Here is a 21,099-nt window from a genome sequence, read left to right on the forward strand (position 1 = left end):
AGTGCTTCACCTTTTTGTTGAAGCCCTTTGCTTTGTGTTGTTTCCGCGCAGCAAATTGAACGAGTTCATAAGGAAACGGAGCATGGAATAAATTGGTAATAATTGAAGGTACAGTGAAGAACATTTTTTTGTCTTGTTATGTAAGGATACCAATCGTTCCGCGAAATTGGAATACAAGAGACGGCCCTTTGCGTGGGTACTTCAGTGTCACAAAGTAAAGTATGAACAGCAGTGTTCTACGTATACAACGAACTATTTGTCTGGAAAAGTTCGCCAGATTAGCCACCATGAACTTAACAAAAGTCATATTATGTTAAATTAACGACTGCCGCTTAGCCCCCTTCACTACCACTCACGTTGATAGTTGTTGCGTTTTGGTTCCGCTTTGAAGAAATAATGCAGCGGCTCCATAATACACGAACATACGAAGATCTTGTAGACATAGACTGTTTCGGGCACTTATATCCATGATCCACCACCCCTTACTCGCGTCTATTCTGCCTGGCCCACCATGGCGGGGACAAATCATACTGTGTTGTCTGTGACTCAGCGTCGCAGTTTATTCCTTACTGGAACGTCTGAGATCGCCAACTGTGACCCCTAAGGCTGTGACGGTAGATTATCGTGCCCTTCTTGCACCTGCTCACGTTATTTGAGGTGAGTACACTACAGTATGCACAACTGAGTACGCAATTCGCAAACACTCAATAGTGCGAAGGTTATGATGAACGTAACACCGGAGAGCTGCGAACGCACTTCTCGGATGTCCAATACAAAGAGAGAAACTCTGGTGGTATTACGTGCCACCACTCGCTTGCGCGCAGCCCTTCCACGCTCATCTAGATTCATTTCTTTTTCTGTTTATAACCCATTTTCCCTTCCTTTTGGGCAAGGTAACTAGCTACAACCATCTCTGGTGGTTAACCTTTCGGCATGCCAGTTGACCGGACGGTATAAATCATCTCCGCGCGTGAGCATGTGTTTGGGGGGATAGAACGAACGGGTGCAACCCTCCGGCGCAGGCCTTAATTGTGCTGGCATGTGCGATAACAAGATCTGCGGAGCTGCAGGAGGCAGTCGTCCTCGATGGAAGGGTTGCATCGAAATTGACGGCTGATATTTTATGTTAGTGCTTGCATACGTGACGTGTTTATAAACTTCACATGTTTGTTTTTGAAGACTCTCTCTCTCTCTCTCTCTGTATCTCTCTGCGGCCTTGAACGAAGGACAAGCATGGAGTATCAGGGCTTAGTTTTTGCATACAAAGAAACCAAGATAGCCCGACGTCCCTGATCCCTTGTGCTCTGCGTACTGCAAAACGGCTTTTTCGTTCGTGCAACAATAAGGCAGTGTTTCCCGGCCGCCCTTGCATTATTTAGCTGCGCGATAGTATACGGCGTTAGCGATACTACCTTCAGGGAAAACATCGTGTAAGTGCATCAAGAACAGGATGTCCCAATTGCGCTGAAAACTTTTGCGCTCAGAAAATGTTGCTTTCCTCTTTTGCGCACATGCCAACGCAAAATGCTTCGCAAGCACCAATAATTCAGCTTCAAAGCAGCGTGATACAATCCTTCAGTCGAGAAGAGCCGCCTACGAACCTCGTAAGTGGAGTTTTGCCAATAAGGCTGCTATCTTTATTCACCTGAGGCACTATGAAAACATGGAATACGCATGTTAATGGCTTGCCTCATGTTTCAAGGTGCGACTGATCTGGCACACATGTTTTATCTGGTATATCTTGTTCGTTTGTCCTGTTGTTCTTTCGTGCGTAAAGGCTACCGGAAAAAGCTCCTCTGCATGCAGCCTCCTGCACAACATCCACCTTGCCCGCGTCACAATTCCCTGTCCTTAAGAAGAAGCTTTAGCTCGGGTGCTCCTATCTAAATAAATGTAAAAGGAGAATTCGTTTTTCTCGGTAACCAATGCACCAAATTTGGCGAGGTGTGTTGCATTTAAAAGAAAAACTTAAAATCTAGTGACAGTTGGTTTCAAGTTTTTTATTTATGTCGGCAATTCTTTATTAAAAAGTGGCAAAAATTGAAAACTTTCCGAAAACGAAACTATCACGTTTACAACTCTGTAACTCAGCAATGAAAAGTGATATCATAATTATGTGAATTGCATCGAATATTACATCTAAAGCGGACAAGACTGATATGTTACACATGAATGTGAAAAAATTTGGTAATATGTAAATACAGCTTCTCTAGAACCCTTGGAAACAACGTAACCAATTCACGTAACATGTAAATCGGCAAATCAAATTTGTCCGCTTTTAGTGGTATAGTGGATGCCATTTACAGAACCACGATATCTGTTCTTCATTCAGAGCTATTAATTTGTAAACTTCGTGATTCTATTTTTCAAACTTTCGAATATTTGAAAATCTTAACAAAATTCAGGCGCGAAATCAAAATTCCGCTTTCAACAGTCACTAGAATTTAACGTTCTCTCTCAAATGCAACCAGTTTCATAAAAATCGGTCCAGAAGTTATCTCAGAAAAACGTTTTTGCGTTTTACATGTATCAAAATAGGCTGCGCCGGAGTTGGGCCCTAGCTAAAGCTTCCTCTTAATGTCCACTCGCCCCATTGCTATACTTTGCTGCTACTTGCATACTAACTGGTGTGGTCGATCTTCCCTTCGCCTCCCGGCCTATTGACTGAGATGATAACAACTCATGACTGAAGGGCCGTTGTTGCCGCAACCAATGGCACGCCTTCAAGGCCTGCCATTGGTTACGGCAATAACGGCCCTTCGGTCATGACTTGCTATCATCTCAGTCAAACATCAAGCGAAGTCGTAACTTAAGTAGACATGAAAGACCAATACTAAGCAATAAAGCAAGACCGGGGAATTAGCAGTTTTATAATGTCGGATAGGACAGTACTGTAGCGAGCGGCAGTCTTATACGCTCGAAGGAACGCCGAAATGACAAACAGTTGGTGAAGCCACCTTGACTTTTTTGTATCAGCTCTACCACTTCTATAGTTTAGCATGTGTCATTGAAGAAGGATTACAGCGGCTTCCTAAAGCAATCGAATACTCAGCCATGCAACTTTTGGAAACTCTCACGGAAACGGCCTACGTACTCCAAAATAAGATACTGACGTTTTCAACGAGTGGTGAAGTTTATTAATAGCCTCATTGGGCACGGAATTAGCTTAGCCGAGTGGTAGCGTTCTGCTTTTATATGCTGCGATGAATTGTCAATCCCTATGAATGTTTGTCACCACGCGTTAAACGAGACGCTCAAGGGTGGAGCGATTGCCTGCATGCCCCTGCAACGCTAGATTCGCCCGTAGCTAACCCACTCCTCCTCCTCCTCCTCCTACTCCGCAAATAAATCCGTGACGTCCTTTTGACGCCATCGACGCAAAGATGGTCACCAATTTTATTATTATTATTATTATTATTATCATCATCATCATCATCATCATCATCATCCTGGTTACGCCCACTACAGGGCAAAGGCCTCTCCCATACTTTTCCAACTCCATACTCCTCCAACTCCAACCGATTTTATATATCATACTAAAAAGAAAAGAAGGCCCAAAACAATAATACAGTGAAAACAAAGGCAACAGACAAGATGAGTTACGAATATTGCAGAGAAAACATTAGTACATATTGGGAGAACATAAGGCAACTGGAGTTAAAAGAAAACAGCAACAGACATCGCAAGAGAAAAAAAGAACTTGAAAACACTGTAAATAATAATAATAATAATAATAATAATAATAATGTTGCGTCAAAAGATCAGGCGAATTGAGTCACCATTGATCGATGGCTTTTGCTTTCTTTTTGCTTTATTACTTTGAACACTAGGGCTGTAACTTCGGGTCAGAGTAAGTATTCTATTTGAAATATCAACCATACCTCAATAATATGGCCGTATCAGCTTAACGCTCAAACGTTATATATTGGTTCTCCAACAGTTTTGAGATTTTTATGCCCTTTGTTATTTGGTAAATAGGTTGTCCTTGAATCAGTAATCTAGGGGGGGGGGGGGAGAAATAGGAGCCAATCTAGCGACGACAACATCATGATCCCTTACACGAGGAATAAACTCACGTTTGACACAAAATTAGGGACATCGAAAAACAACAACTGAAGAAGATGAGGACCCAGGGTTGGTTGAGAAACATGTTGATAAAAACAAAGAGAACTTGACAATGTTTTCCGTTGGCAAAAGGCTCCAATATTGGAATTGAACAAACAATCACCATTCGTCCACGTGACATCAGGAAGGTTCAATTCGCCGCCTAGAATAATGCGCTTGTTAGAACAGCTGTGAGCAATTTTACACAATTGGTTTATAATATTAGTCTCAGAAGTAGGCGGGTGGTAGAAGGCCCCTACCGCAAACTTTAGGCGTCATTTTGCGTAGAGAGAGAGAGAAATAAAAAACAGAAAAGGCAGGGAGGTTAACCAGACTCACGTCCGGTTTCCTACCCTGCACTAAGGGAAGGGATATAGGGAAGAAGAGAGAGAGATAGAGAGTACAGTTCCGCGCACATTTAAAGGTTCGCATCGAGCCTACACACGGTTGCCAAGACCAGTCGACTTGAGGTATTTCAGCAGCACTTTGGTGGCTTTCTGTGCCATTGACGCGTACGGCCATGGTCCAAGGATCTTCATTACCGAAAGTGGTCCAGAGTCCAGCTAGTTCAATGGTGTCCGGAGAGCTTCACGCTTGACGTCGTACTGGGGACAGCGACATACCATGTGTTCAATTGTTTCTATGGTTCCACAGGAGTCGCACATGGCTGTATCCCGCGGAACGAGTAGCATTTTGTAAATGCCACCGCGAGCCATAGGCGGCACAATACTGTCACCTCAGAGCGGGAAACTTTTGATGTCACTTGTAGCTTTGAGGATGGATCCAGCCTATGAAGATGACACTTCGGGACGTTGGGAGAAGACCCGTATTTATGTGTCATAGCTTTAGCCACAATATGAAGCTTTCTTGCAGCGTCGGTTCTTGATAAGGGGATCGAAGTGGTCGGGCTTCCAGATGGGCAGACCGGGCGGCTTCGTCGACGAGGTCATTACCGGCAATGTCGGTATGTGCAGGTAGGCACTGGAATATAATTTCATGCCCTTAAGCGATAGCTTGATGGGAATCTTCTCTTATTTCCTATGTCAGCTGCGCATGAGTCCTATGATATAGGGCAAAATGCAGGCTCTGAAGTGCTGCCTCATAGTCGCAAAAAGTGACCCATTTCTAAGGTGTCTCTTGCAGGAGATATTTGACAGCAGCACGCAGGGCAGCAAGCTCTGCCGCCGTTGACGTGGTCATGTGGGACAGTCTGAATTTCATTGTGGTTTTCGTATAGCCGGAATGAGAGCGGCAACGGAAGATCTGGTAGGCGAGGCAATACAGATTTGTGTTCGGTCCCCGAATCTCTCTTTGATTAATAGAAGCGTCATCTGTTTCAGAGCTATTGTTGGGTGATTGGCCTTCTTTACATCCGGAATACTTAGGCACACCTGGGGCTGTTGGAGACACCACAAGGGCAATGAAGGCTTAGCTGCTGGTATGTATCCTAATGGAAGACAATCTGTATGGGTCATTTTGTGTAGCTTGGCTTCGACTCTAAACGACTGCACGACGTGCTATCAGCGACACCCGACCCTACGATTCTCACCGGAGATTTTAATGGTCACCATCCGCTTTGGGGGAGTTTGAAGGTGGACTCCAGGGGAAGGAGACTAGCATCCTTTGCCACACAGCATGACCTTTACTGCCTCAACGATGGTAGTCCAACATATTTACGCGGGCTTACATACAGCAGCTGCCTAGACTTGACCCTGGTTTCTCGGCGTCTTGAAAGAAACGTGCAATGGTTTTCAGACATCGAATCCCGTGGAAGCGACCACATTCCGACGTGCCTGAAGATCAAGGGACTATCTAAATGCCCCTCCACGACACTCCGGAGAATTGACTGGTCGGCGTTTCGGTCGCACATGGAGGAAGTATGTCAGCAAGGGAACCATTCAAGTCTGGAAAACGAAATTCAAAAAGCCATGCAAGATACTACGCGTGCTTTTCAGCCTTTCCCGAAATACGAAGAATTTGAAGCCGAACTGCAGCGACTACGAGCAGTTCGCCGGTGGGCTGAAAGAAGATACAGGAGAACCAAATCTATCCATGATCTCAGAGAGGCAAGGCGGTTGCAAAAGAAGATTCAACGCCGCATTGATGCACTTCAGTCTCAAAGATGGAAACGTTTCTGTGAGTCGTTGGATCCACGTCAGCGATTATCTCAGATATGGAGAACTGTGCGTGGACTTCGCGTATCACCGCAACAGTGTGTTCCTTTAAGTCCCTCGCTTTGCAACAAGGTCGCAGCGAACTAGACATTGCCGAAGAATTTTGCTCAAGACTTTCCAGCTCCCAGCCTCAACGCGCCCTTACACCATGTGCCACTCCTGTGCCACGGGATTCCCGCATGGATGTAATGTTTTCGGTGGAGGAGCTTGAAGCGGCACTAGCGACTTGCAGGCGCTCTTCGTCACCTGGGCCGGACGGCGTTACCTATGCGGCGCTGGCCAATCCTGGGCAGAAAGCACGACTCATGCTGCTAAAACTTTACAACGAGTCTTGGCGCAATGGTTTGGCTCCACGTGAATGGAAATTCAGCCGCTTGGTTCCGCTTCTCAAACCTGGCAAATCACAGTTAGATTTGTCATCGTACCACCCCATCGCTCTGGCCAGTCGCATAGGGAAAATAATGGAAAGAATGATTTTGACTCGCCTGGAATGGTACCTGGGAAATTACAACGTGTGCCCAGATGCTATGGCTGGCTTCCGGCGTGGGCGCTCATTCATAGATAATGTCATCGATTTGGTCACGTATGTTCAACATCAAAAACGGATGAAACGACTCACTGTGGCATTATTCCTTGACATAAAAGGCGCCTATGATAATATAGCACATTATGCCATTATAGAGGCTCTGATTAAAGCAGGAATCGGTGGCCACACTTTTCAGTGGCTGTGCTGTTATTTGACCGGCAGGCATTTCTTCGTGATGACCGAGGAAGGCGCCACGACTCAACACCAAACGTTCCGTGGAGTACCGCAAGGCGGAGTGTTGAGCCCGACGCTATTCAACCTAGTGCTCGTTGGCCTAGTCAGATGCTTGCCCAACACAGTTCAAGTATAAATCTATGCCGACGACATCTGCATTTGGGCCTTCCTCGGTCATCACGAAGAAATGCCTGTACTTGCGAAAACAGAACTTAGAGCTGTCTTCGGAGAAATGCTGCCTTGTTACTTTCACTCGGAAGGCAATGAAGCGTTATTCTGTAAGTGTCAACGGACAAGCAGTTGCAAATGCACGTAAACACCGCTTTTTAGGGGTAATTATCGACCGCGACCTATCATGGAGCCCGCACGTTTCGTACATAAAGAAGCGGTTGCTGACAATAATACATCTCCTCAAATTTCTCGGCGGAAAGTCATGGAGCACATCGGTGCGATCAATGCTGCAGCTTTATAACGCCTTATTCCTCGGTTTCGCAAGATAAAGCCTCCCTGTGCTTGGTAACACCTGCAAAACAAACCTGCGTGTACTCCAGGGACTACAAGCTCAAGCCTTAAGGACGTGTCTCGGTCTTCCGAGTTGTGCGTCTACAGCGGCAACGATTGTCATAGCTCGAGATCACCCAATATCAACGTACTTGGTAACCGACGCTCTCAGAGCGCATATTCGCCACGTTGCCCGACTACCTTCTCACCACCTTGCCACTCCACGCGCAGAAAGGCCACACGCAACTATCAGTCGTATGATTGTTGCCAATCGCACCTCATTGCTATTGAACTACATGCCTGCAGCAAGACCATCCTCACCTTTATGGTGCCTGCACAGACCTGGAGTACGCCTCACCATCCCAGGAATCACTAAAAAGGCTAACATGCCGTCGTTTGCCCTGAAGCAGGCCACATTAGAAATTTTACATGAGGTGCACAGTGGCCGCGTACACGTTTACATCGATGGCTCAGTCACATCTGCAAGTTCAGCTGCTGCTGTGGTGATACCAACAAGATCCGTCGAAATACAGCTAAAAACGTCGCATGTATTATCAACGACAGCTGCTGAACTGGTAGCCTTGCGTGCGGCTCTTCATTTCATTCAGGAGGAACCACCCCACGCATGGTCAGTCTTCTGTGATTCCAAGGCAGCCCTACAGAGTGTACTCTCAGCACTGCGCCATGGATCAGAGATCAGAGAAGTACACCATCGCATCCTTGACGAAGGACACGATATCATATATCAGTGGTTGCCTAGTCACTGTGACATACACGGCAATGATCGAGCAAACGCAGCTGCCCGATCTGCCCATGACGGCGTCAGCTGCGTTGCCATTCCTCTTTCGAGAGCCGACGCAGCTAAATAACTTGCCGTACTGGCAAACGACCTAACATTAGCTCAGTGGAATTCATCCGATTTCACAAGTGCACGACTTCATACCCTGGACCCTAATTTACAACTCCGTATTCCGCCCGAGCTTCCACGACGTGACTGTACCCTTCTAGTTCGTCTATGGCTTGGAGTAGCATTTTCAAATGCGTACTCCTTTCTTATCGGAATGTCCAACAACCCACTTTGTGACTTCTGCGGGTGCAATGAAACAATCGCGCACCTTCTTTGTAAGTGCTCTCGTTTCAACCCGCAAAGAGCAGTCCTCTCAGCCACCCTAGACAAACTGGACAAGCGCCCACCGACAGAAAACAACATCCTTAGATACTGGCCTACTCGAACATCAGCGCGATCAGCTATGAAGGCGCTGCTGCGGTATTTAAAAGACACTGGACTTTCTGACAGATTGTGACTTCGCTGTGTGACGAGGATTGTACGGTGACACTGCATAACACTAGGAACGCCTTTGCGGGCTGCGTGACAGTGCCCACAGAAACAGATTGTGTGTACGTGCATGTGTGTGTAGTTTTTTTTTCATCCTTCTCTCTCTCACCTATCGCATCCCCTTGCCCCTCCCCCAGTACAGGGTAGCCAACCGGAGATAATCTCTGGTTAACCTCCCTGTCTTACCTTTGCCTCCTTCTCTCTATCTCTCTCTCTCTCTATCTCTCTCTTGGCACCAAACAGACTCTCTAGGGTTGCGGACAAGGCGAAGTGCGAAAAACAAATATATTTGCCAAAATTCAGGAAAAAATTATCATATACGCATCGACAAGATGCAAATCCTTTTTAGCGTATACATAGGCGCCGCGTACATCACAAAGTACAATTTCGTTGATTTCCTTGCGACGCTACAAAGATTCATTGTATATGCAGTGTCATGCATTTATTATTTACGCATTCTTTTCTAAAACACATGCACAAAAATCAACTTCGAGAAGCAAATACTAAGCATGATAAAAAAATTAATAAGTTGTGGACACAGGAGTGCTTGCTATGCTCAGTACTTCTCCAAGTTTTGCAATTAATAGACCAAAAACACCATGCAAATGAGAAAAACTACAACGTGGTCGTATTGGCGAGACACCTCTTAGCAAAATGGCACATTATAAGGAAAGCAGGATGTTCCTGAATTCTTTACAAATAAAAATAGTTCTGTACATTCAAAAGTACACTGGGCTCTAATGGTTTAATCCTGATATCTATATTACATTCTGTATGAGCCCGTATTTTGCTTTGTGATGTTAAACCTCAAAAGACAATCAATCATGAACTGCTATCTTCAGTAAAACGGAGGGCAGCAAAGAAAGAGAGCGAGAAGGAGGAACGGGGAAAGGTTAACCAAAAAGTAGTCGGTTTTCTAGTTGCGGAAGTAAAAAAAAGAAGGGGGCTGGGGAAGGGAAGATTAAAAGAGGAAAAAAATGAAAATGGACGAGTAGCAGAGCTCAGAAAAAAAATCAATAGTAGGGCATAAGATGGCATACGCTTGTCCTCTGAAGACGATATTTCAAGCATATGTGCAAATGCGCAAGTAGCTATTGTTATTGATACTCTAGAGCGCTGGGATGACTATACTCGAAGAAAGAGGACACGCACATTGCGTGTTCTTGCCCAAGCGCTCTGGCTAGTTTCACAACGATGAGATATCAACAAGGCCAATACTCAAATTCCCGGCAAATAAATAAAGACATGAAACGTTTGTGCACATTTGTTTTTAATTGAGTAGAAATTCCGGAAGATTCCAAGCCTGACGAGAACGCTTAGAAGCATGCTTTCTCGTACGCAAGATCCATCACGAGTGACGTGAAAGGGCACTACTAGTTTTCGCTTCTTTGTAGAGAGTGAGATGTTGTATGCCACCGAAGATTCTACGTACGGCCACAGGGGCATAAAAGGCTACAGCCGACGCGTTCTCATCCCCTCACATGCCCCTACAGACAGGATCTCTAGCCACCCTACCCGATGCAAGCCAAAACGGGTTCTAAGCCCGCGCCTTCTCCAACGAAGCTTCGCTAGGAGGCCTACAGGTGGCGCAACTATCTCCGTGGCGCTGGTGACCTGACGACTGCCATCGAGCAGCCCCGTCCCGCCAAATCGGAGGCGCGTTAACTCGCGCGAGTGGTCTCATTCTCCTGCCGCAGTGTTTCACATGCCCGCAAAATTAGAATGCATGCTAAAGGGCGCATTTTAGTTGTCAAATCCTTCCACGAAATTGTGAAAACCTTTTAAAAATATGTAGGAGATTTTTTTTTTTTTTGAAACGGAAATATGCCAGCAGAGTGATCTTCCTATTCGCATGAGAAAATGTCAAACAATGGCAATTTATTTGCGTAAGCGAACTGTCTTTTTCTTTACACTTTTATGGAATACTTGTTAATTATCATTTAATTAGCATAAACTCTCACCCCAGGGATAGAGGGGGAGTCGTATAGGATGAAAATTGAAGTGTTCTTTTCGTCCTGTAAATGCAGCGAAACGTATTTCGGATTCTTGGCTATTTGGCGACCCCTAAACTGCCCGTCGCGCATGGTGTTCGGGCTCGTATTACATATACACACCTGATCCCCTAGCTAAATACAATCTATTGGCAGACAATGCACGCTAACTGATAACGTTCGCATGATAGAGCCCAAGTTCCCTTATCAATCGACGCCTCTGTCAAACTGAAACGAGTGTGGTTTAGTATGGATTGACTCACCAAGGAACTCGAAAGATCCTGGTAAGTCGTTTTGCAAAGACTACGTAAATACACACATACTTTCAGCTTCAGATTTTACCCGGTGCTATAGTGGTCCTTGCATCATATTGCAGAAAACGATTTACCGTGACACCTCACGGTGCTAAAGAGAAAACCTAAAGTTTTCGCACTATCGGCAATACCTATAGTTACGCCCCGTTCGGCCTGACTATCTCTGTGGCGGCAGGTATCAAAACAACATCAAGCCGTTTCACTGTATACGAATAGCGATGTGGGCGAGTTGGTTTAAGACCATGGTGCAAGATTTCTGCAGTGCGAAGCACTGAAGTGAGGAAAGAAAGGTCAAAAAGGACGAAGGAAGTAAACACTCAGCCGCTCATGTCTGCTCGTTTCACTGCAGCACAAAACTAATTTATTTAGAACTACTTGCACACGTGACAGCAAGTGAACCTTGCTTGCCTTGTCGAAGCACGCTATGAGAAATTGTTTGCAAGCCTTCCCCGGGATAATTGCGGAATCTTGTTATTCAAACACAAAAGCCAGAAATATATACCATTCTTCATAAACATTTTCGAATTTTGTGTCTCACTTGAGAATGGGGCCAAGAAAGTTGATCGACGGTGTTCTCTGCGTTTCTGGGATTTATGGCAAAGAATAAGGAAAACATTCACCGTTGTTTCACCGTGGGGGACAAGGGGGGAGGGGTCGTATAGAGAAATGCTAGACTGACTCGCTCACCACAAACGAGTGACTTTCCCGTGGGAAACTATAAATATTGCGAGATAATGAAATCCATTACGGGCCATAAATAGAGTCGGGGACGCTACACAAACTAAAGATCCAAGGAACAAAGCGAACGTGTACATTTTGCCGAAATAGCGCAGCACACCGTTCGTATAACCCCAGTGGCTTCGGCGCTGATTTCCAACTAATGTTCCCAATGGTGTGCACGGAAGAGAACAGTCGCGCTTAAGAATAGTCGCCGCAAAGGAAATGCTGGGATGGCTGCGCAAAGCGGGAACGAAGAAAATGTCTATCGGATACGCGTGACGCCGAGTGTGGAGCTCTCAACGGCACCTTCACGCCGGATAGTCGACGACGTGAGAGTGCGAGAAAAGGTAAAACTAAATAAATTCAGTGGTTCAGTGCCTGCCCAGCAGCACTATTATCCTGCATTAATATAAGACAAGTCAACGACTCCCTGTTCAATGTAAAATGATGCATAAAGCCACGTCAAGCTTTTCTATAAAGTCTACTATGCTCTTCCCGGAAGTGACGCTATTGAAAGTGCGCGGCTGGGAGAGCCTTACAATTTGCCCTACTCATAAAAAAACTGGTATGGATTACTCCATTTCTTCTTATTTTCCCCCTAGGAGTAAGTGGAAGTCTAGCGGCAGCCACTCGTAAATACTAGTACACCGAACTATCATTGGAACTTCCCCAGTTGGAAACATTGTTCTAGACGCACTATATCCCCAGAACAAACATTTATTTGAATATGTCGTGAGCTCAAGACGCCAATTCCGGTTCTGACGAACCGAAGGGGAGTCAGCGTCTGTTGTACCTTGACTGACAATCTTTCAACAAAATGTTGATTTTTCACCAGTCCCACGTCACAACAGTCCCAACAGCCCCAGTCTGTTGAAATGTTGCAAAACAAAAAGAAAAGAAAAAAATTATTCTTTACGGGCATGGATACAGTGTTTTCATAAACGGAAGTAAAGGCGCACGTCTTCCTTACTTATTACTTAAGGCTCCTGGGGAAATGGTTATTTGACGGTTTCACAAGACATATAGTCCACGCCTCGCGAACCCTTTTCTTGGCGACGTTATTTAAGGCCGGACCTAAAGCTTGTGCAATCGACGGCACAAAAACGAATCCGGCGTAGCCGAGACTCTCGTCGTCCAGCACGTGCCGGCCGCAAAATAAAGAACACCAGCACGGGCGTTTTATTTTCGTGCTCCATAAGCATGGCGAAAACGCATCCCGCTAAGACGGAACTGGCGCGAGGGCCATTTCGCTGCGCGCGTGGTTTCTTCCCATCCCCGCGCGCGCTCTTGTCACAGTTCTGAATGTCGTGTCGCGGAACGACAGCAGTCCGGGAAGCTCGGGTCGACTGTGAAACCCTCGCGCTACACGAAAATTCCTTTCTGCTCCCGGCAGGCCCAGCGCTCGAGCAGCGACGCGCCGCCCAGGAAAGCGGCCGTTTTCTTTTTGCCGCCTCAGTGAGGGAACAGACAAAGCAGTGCAAGAGAGGAAAGGGCAGCACCCTTCTGTGCACTTTTTCCGTCTGTATAAGAACGCCCCCCCGGCGAGTGTTGGACACCAGAGTGCCCGTTGTAACTGCAACGCATACGCATACTACTGCCTGGTGCCGTCAAGAAGCACACGCCAAGATACCACACCAAGCCAGCCTTGTGCACCACCATCTTCGCCGAGTCCTTCACCCGGAGTACGCGAGCAATGACCGGCTTTCACTTCTGGACCTGCATCATCGTCCTTCTAGGTAGGCTTCCTTGGGATGACACCTTGGCTTTCCTGCGATGTCGGATAAAGCCACGGCCCGGCTGTTGACGAATGGTGTTACACATCCGTGCCACTACTATTCGTGCTATAATTTATTGCCCTGCGCCAGTGCTTTATGTCTTGCCTACTTTTTTTATAGTGTTGCGCACGTAGGACTGTGTGGTGTAAAGAGCTGATAGCATCATTACATGCAGCATCTGGCGAATCATGAACCGAGAAAGGCGAGCTAGTTGGTGGTCGATATTTGAATGCATAATGTAACCGTTCAAACGACAATGGACGAAGAAGGAAACACGCTTGTCCGCGCTTGTCCAGTGTGTTTGCTCCTTCTTCCGTTGTCGTTCGCACGGTTACATTACGCATTCAAACATCATGAACGTTCTCTGGGCGTGTAGGTGCTGACCCCCCTTGCGTGCTCACGGAATGTTCACACGTAACGTTGTACAGAAAATTAGCGGCAAAATATTGCGTCGGTCTACTACATATATAGTTATTGCAGGAATTCTTTATGTCATATACTGAGATTGCTCAACTTATCAAGAAAATGAAAATCAGTCGTAGGTGCGGATCCAGAATGAGCAATTCCTACATTACTATTCAACAAACATGTGCAATACGACCCCAAGAACGACACAACCTTTCCTCTTTGAAGACGATTCTGGAGCTTTAGAGACACAAACTTGAGCATCGCAATTAGGCATACTCTCAGATTGCGAAAAATATGAATGTGTGATATAGCCAAACCAGAAGAAAGTCAGAGAAAGTGTTAGTTGATTTTTAGGACACATAGAACGTATTAACGGATTAATAATAATAATATTTGGTGTTTTACGTGCCAAAACCACTTTCTGATTATGAGGCACGCCGTAGTGGAGGACTCCGGAAATTTTGACCACCTGGGGTTCTTTAACGTGCACCTAAATCTAAGCACACGGGTGTTTTCGCATTTCACCCCCATCGAAATGCGGCCGCCGTGACCGGGATTCGATCCCGCGACCTCGTGCTCAGCAGGTATTAACGGATTGAAAAGTACTTGTAGCCAATGAAAGGGACAGAAGCTTGAATATAAAGGAACAATGAGAAACACGTTTTATTGGTCCAACAATAAACCATTCTTGGTATTTTAGGCACCGTGCGCTTAACACCATGCACTGAGTATACCTTACACAGCATTCATAGTAGCTCAGAGTACTACATATAATCTGATGCCCCTGTTCTCAGTCACACCGTGATATGGTGATGTTCGCGCTCGGTATTCTTCTACTGTTTATATATGTAAAACGTTATGGCAAATACTATACTGCAATACGTTATGAGGGCACAATAAGAGAGTTATTCCCTTGGGAGTAATTAACAGTAGTAGAACAAAGAATGTCGCTGAAGCCGACGTTTCGACACGGGGGCTTGTCTGCGTCAAGGTGGCGGTTTGCTGACTGCTGCCTTGACGCAGACAAGTCCTCTTGTTGAAACCTTGACTTAGTGACATTCCTTGTTCTACAACAGTGAATTACGTTATAAGGGTTGTTTTTAAACACGTGGTTGATGTTATAATTACTTATTTTTAAGTGATCATTGTAAGTAGCGGTTTGTACAAAGCATGCAGGGATTTGCGCCATAATTCGAAGGGGTGCATTGGGATTGCTAGAAATGGAGCGACCACAGCAGCAAGCAAGAAAAATAGGCGCTCTGATGACATGTTCAAGGGAAACTACATTTCATTACAAATGCAAAATAAGTCCACTGAAGGGGCGAAAAGAAAAGCTAATCGCGGGCTGAGCACATCATTTTATTTGGTATGATGTCATTGTTCTCATATACTAGACGTAAAGGGACATGGTATGCAAACAAGCTCAGTATGCGTATTGTAACATTGGGTGCGGAATATACCGAGTGACTCCCTCGGTCTTATGCGCACCTTCCGCTCAGACAAATTACCTTACTGCCAAATATCCCCGTTAATTGTACTCTGCCAGAAAAAAAGGAACAAATAACAGCGCCTCTACTGTCTTTAGTTTTTTTTTTTTCTTTCTATGTCTGATGGTCCCGAAAGAGTCAGTTTTACACTCAACTATACCCATTGTCCACCAATGAGCTACAATCTCTCGAAACTGCGTGATCTTTGCCACTTGGTGGCTTTGCTGACGTCTCCTTCGCTTAAGTACGCTTAAGGCTTAGGGAAACTTAGATGACGTCACTTCTAGAAAATTGCACCATGTGCAAGCGAGCTTATAAAGGATAGCGAGTTGAGGATCCTGTACCGCAGTCTAACTAAGAGAACCATAGAACGTTCCGAGGCGCTTAACGGTAGTAAAGGTTGCTGGCTTGTCGGTTCTAATAGTTAGTTCTCCATAACAACCATTACTGAAGTGCAACATAATATGCAAAATATTCCACCACTGAACATTGACGATGCCATCGTATCGCACGCAGGGACTCTTGGCTCTCTGGACGGCGTTTACGACAACAGGAATTCCAACAGGAACAATGGCCACAAGAATGAGGTACAAATGTTGAAGAGGCATTACAGCCATGTTTCAGCATATAACCGGCTGCCATTCACCGCTTTGCACGTTTGCAAATAATTTTTAAATTCGGTGTACTAAAGTAACAGGAAGGAAAAAAAAACAAGTATACGGTTGTGCATTTTAACTCCTGCTATGTATTCAGAATTGTACTCAGCTGCTATTCCATGGACAAACGAACATGAATTCATAATGTACCTCATCGCTTCACACCAATTTAAGGTGTACATTCCTCATTTAAAATGTGCACCCTTCGAAGTGTCATCGTCAGCAATCGTCAACGATCGTCATCTAACTTGCGCGCAGTCCATTCCTTAACTCTGTGCACCTGCTACCACCCTGGCAGACAAAGAAAAGAGAAAAAGAAGGAAAAGCAGGAAAGTTAACCAGATGCACGTCCGGTTTGCTACCCTTCACTGGGGAAAAGGGAGAGAAAGAGCGCTAGATACCGAGTCTATAAATGGTTGTAAAGACCTGTCGACTTGAAGTATTGCAGTAACGTTCACGTTGATTTCTGTGCTAGCGACGCGCCACAGCCATGTTTCAAGAATCTTCGCTTCAAAAAACGCTCTTAAAGAACGCTGCAATGAATATGGGATGGGACGCTTACGCAGATGTGGTTACATAAAGGAACGTGCCAGGCGACCATTGTTGCAGACAGGACAGGCGTGTGAGATTGGCGGTGATTGCTCTCATGTGACGACGCAACACTCTAAAAAGACATCATCATCGTTATTAGTGTCGCTATCACGAAAAGCACTTTATTTCATTAAAGTACTTTTATTTCGCGAAAATTCGTAATATCGCAGCAGCGGCAAAGCGTTAGCTATGTTAGCTGGGGCGCAGAAACATGCTATAGCAAACAGTAGTTAAGTGATAAATGAATGAGGTAGCCGGTGGCCATAGCGCACTGTATTGTTTCCAAAAGTGTCACTTCCCCCTGAGGCACGCTCTGGTGTTTCGCTACGCAGCAACGAGAATCGCTGCCCTCTGGGTCGTCCCTGGTATTCGTCAACGCAAGCACCACGTTCCGTTGTCGCACTGTCGGCTATTTCGCCGACACGGACACCAACTGCCGACTGTATCACGTCTGTCATCGCGTGCCTGGATCCCAGTCGACGTTCTTCTACAGGTACTCCTTCCAGTGCCACAACAAAACCGTCTTCAACCAGGTAATTATGAATACACGTAATAGTGGCAATCTTGAAGTCGCGTAATCAAACTGATTACCTTGAGATTAAAACACGTCCCCGCAACTTGTACCACTACTAGCTGTTAATTGTTTACCTTCTGTTTCGCCCACCGTGACCTTAGACAAAGGTTATTCCGTTTACCAGTTTATGTTGTCGCAAGTTCACTAGTTTATTTGTTTGCTCGCTTGGTTTCGCCCAACGTATCTATATACACGAGTTTGAGCGTGTATGGTAAAAGGCACGTGTCCTCACCTTTACACGCTGTTAACTTGAAGGAAACTATAGAACATCTACTGTGCTACTGCCCATCTTTTGAAAATGAAAGGCATGACCTCTGCACAGCTCTCAATCAGTTAGAAATCCGTTCACCTTGAACAAGATCTTGGGACAATGGCCTCGCATATCGCAGCTACAAAAAGCCACAAAAGCGCTGCTGCGTTATTTGAAAGCTACTGGATTGAGTCACCGTCTGTGATCCGCACTGAGTGACCGAATTATATCCTCAGCGGATTTTCTCTTCTTCTTTTAACCTTTCCGTCCTCTTTTTCCTTTCCCCAGTGCAGGGTAGCCAACCGGGCTCAGTCCTGGTTAAGCTCCCTGCCTTACATTTATCATTTCGTCTCTCTCTCTCTCTCCCTCTCTCTCTCTCTCTCTCTCTCTGGAGAGCTAAGATGGGCAGTTGAAATTAAGCGATTAAGTCGTGCTCGTTCGGCAAGTCAATTTCACCATTCGAAACTTTCCTTTCCCTTGACGATAGTACGAAGAGCAACATGTATACATAAACTTGTAACGAGGATAGTCGGCCACGCCTGTTGACATTGTAAAATTGCGCCCATGAAGACGGACTGCACTATAAACTCAACTCCACAAACAATGAAATGTTTTTCGTGCGGATCTTAATTGTGAAGGGCGGGAATAGTTTTAATTATCTTAAACTGGATTGAATAATGAATTTATAAAGGCTTTATTTTAAGGAAGGGGACGGCTCTAGCCACTGATGGGGATTAGGAGGGAAGGGAATGTGGGTACCCAGACTGTTGGCTGAAACACTTCATCTCAGTCTGGGATCTTCCGCTTTATGCAGGCTCAGGTGCATGTTCAGTTCCGCCGCTCTCACATGGGCTGATCGACCCCTTCTACACTACTCGAAACAGGCCACTTTGTCTGCCATATGTCGCAATGTCTGCCATATGTCGCAATGGATTGAAATAACTCCCTCAATGAAGCCGCCATAGTGCATATTTTGACCTTGTTATACATGGTCATATGCATTGATTATTATGTTTTCATGCAACTAGATGAAAGCGCAGACGGGCGTCTAGCAATACAGAAAAGTATAGGGCGATCTGAGGAGCTCGATGTTTTGTGAGTCACAGCTATACGCATTAACAGACAGTGAAGCCAGCGAAAGCATATGAGGAATTGAATTCTGGGGTTTTACGTGCCAAAACCACGATCTGATTATGAGGCACGCCATAGGGAGTACGGAATAATTTTGACCATCAGGGGACCTTTAACGGGCCTCCAATGCATGGGACACGGGTGTTTATTATTATTATTATTATTATTATTATTATTATTATTATTATTATTATTATTATTATTATTATTATTATTATTATTATTATTATTATTATTATTATTATTAATGTAATAAGGCGATTTATTAAGAGGCACTAGGCACAGTCTGGTAGCGCTGGCAGTCGACAAACGCTGATCACGCGCACAGCCGCAACAAGAGCGCCTTCTTCGTCTTCCTCTTCACCACATTATTATTATTATTATTATTATTATTATTATTATTATTATTATTATTATTGTTGTTGTTGTTGTTGTTGTTGTTGTTATTATTATTATTACTATTATGCATTTCGACCACGCCGAAATGTGGTCGCCTTACCCGGCATCTGATCCCCGCGACATTGTGCTCAGCAGCCCAACGCCATAGCCGCTGAGCCACCACGGTGGGTGAAAGCATATGGGGAGTCGATTGATATGTTTAATTCAAATGTTTAAATACTAATCTAAGGGGAAATGAACGTTTACGAAGTGATAATTTGCCGCGGGTGAGGACCAAACTCTCATCTTCCGCATTACGCGTACGGTGCTTTATAGTAAAGCTAGCGTGACGCTATCCTATCTGCATGTGTACAAGATTAGCCCTGGGAATGGTGGCCAGCGCCGCGCATGGCCAAGGCGACAGACCTATATAGAACAGCCTAGAGTGAACTTTGATATGAGTTTCTCAAAAATTGACTTGTATGACTATCGTTCACGCTACTGTGCCCTTACTATCGCTGCCAGTGCGCACTTCATACGCCCTTGTTTCTTTATTGAAATGAAAATAAAAGAAAGATACGTAGTCTTGCTTGTGCAACATGGTATAATCCAGAAATCAGTCACACGTAGCAACGAATCCTATAGCAGCGTCGCTCTGAAAGTTTGGCCGTGAGCCCGAAATTGTGAAAGAAAGAGAGCCTCTCCTTTCTTCTTAGACGACTTGCCACAGGAATAGGGACCGCTTAGAAAAAAAAAAAAGATCACCTTTCGCTTCTTAGGCTACGCATCGTTTTGTAAACGTGCGTGCGCTGCTGCTAATCCTAAAGGCGCCGCATGTACGCGTTGTATCTTTCGTCTCGCAGGCCACGCTGACGTGCACGAACCCGGATGAGTCGCTGCCATGCGAGATGTCCAAGGACTTTTACTTTCTTCACGGCAACGAGCTGGACGACTCGGACTACAACTCGGACGGCGACTTTCTGGAGGACCTGTTCGAGCCCGACTTCCCCGTCCCCGTGTACGAGCCGCTGCGCGAGGAGCCGAGTTCCTCCCGGGAGCATCACGAAGACGAGCTCGACGACTTCCTGGTCGACGCGTGGGCGCCCGTTGAGACTCAGCCGCTTGAAGAACGGGAGCAGTTCGGCCGCCGGCTCAGCAAGACGTCCCGCGAGGGACGTGATCAGTCGCGCGGTCGAACGGCCGACCCTTGAAACCGCAGGAGCCTCACGGCGAGTCAGGGCTCTCGGTTCGAACATAGTAACCCGGCAAAGGTCGCGCAAGGCGAGCTTCCCCCAAAACCTCACAGAACGCTCAGCATGTCATCGCATATGGCTCCAAACGTGGATCCAACTGTCGTGCGCATTTTCACGTCACAGCACCGATCAGTTTTCCTCCGTGGGACGCCAGCCCAAACTTATGCGGAATTTTTGTCACGTTTCCTCCAGATCACATGCCCTGGCAAGCACCCGCCGTCACATTTATACTAGATGACCCGAGTGCGTTAATTATTTCTTTCACCTTTATGTTTACCCTAAACGCCCCATTCTCTGGGATTTTACTCTACGGGTGATGTCATCCAAGACACTTCAAGTGGGCTAGCTGAGTTCTGCTTAGTTTCTTCTTGTCAAAATGCCTTCATTTTGTTTCTGACAGGTTTTAAGCTATGCAGAAACACATGGGACTGTGGCCCTCTTCGTTCCTCAACAGAGACCCTGCTATTCAAAGCGCACATACCTCATTAAGAACGACGTCACTCAACGAAACCGCATTGTAACAATATATATATATATATATATATATATATATATATATATATATATATATATATATATATATATATATATATATATATATATATATATATATATATATATGCGGTGACTAATAGTCCCTCATCTGTGAAATAGAAAGTGACGTAAATCGAAAGATAGTTCGGCGTAAATGAGTCT

At 45.5% G+C, this 21,099-nt stretch overlaps 1 protein-coding gene and 1 long non-coding RNA gene across 3 annotated transcripts in view; one reads left to right on the forward strand and one right to left on the reverse strand.

Annotated features, from left to right (window-relative positions):
* The window catches only part of LOC135897781 (uncharacterized), a 245,561-nt gene that overhangs the window by 178,994 nt on the left and 45,468 nt on the right, over nt 1–21,099 (reverse strand). The gene's annotated exons all lie outside the window — the stretch shown is intronic.
* LOC135897780 (uncharacterized) lies at nt 1,447–20,936 on the forward strand. The gene is made up of 5 exons (XM_065426489.2): nt 1,447–1,604; nt 13,294–13,636; nt 16,087–16,157; nt 17,150–17,350; nt 20,014–20,936. The coding sequence occupies exons 2-5, from the start codon at nt 13,594–13,596 to the stop codon at nt 20,359–20,361; spliced, it is 663 nt and encodes a 220-aa protein (XP_065282561.1). The 5' UTR covers nt 1,447–1,604; nt 13,294–13,593; the 3' UTR covers nt 20,362–20,936.

This window comes from Dermacentor albipictus, chromosome 1, assembly GCF_038994185.2.
Source record: "Dermacentor albipictus isolate Rhodes 1998 colony chromosome 1, USDA_Dalb.pri_finalv2, whole genome shotgun sequence".
NCBI lineage: Eukaryota > Metazoa > Arthropoda > Arachnida > Ixodida > Ixodidae > Dermacentor > Dermacentor albipictus.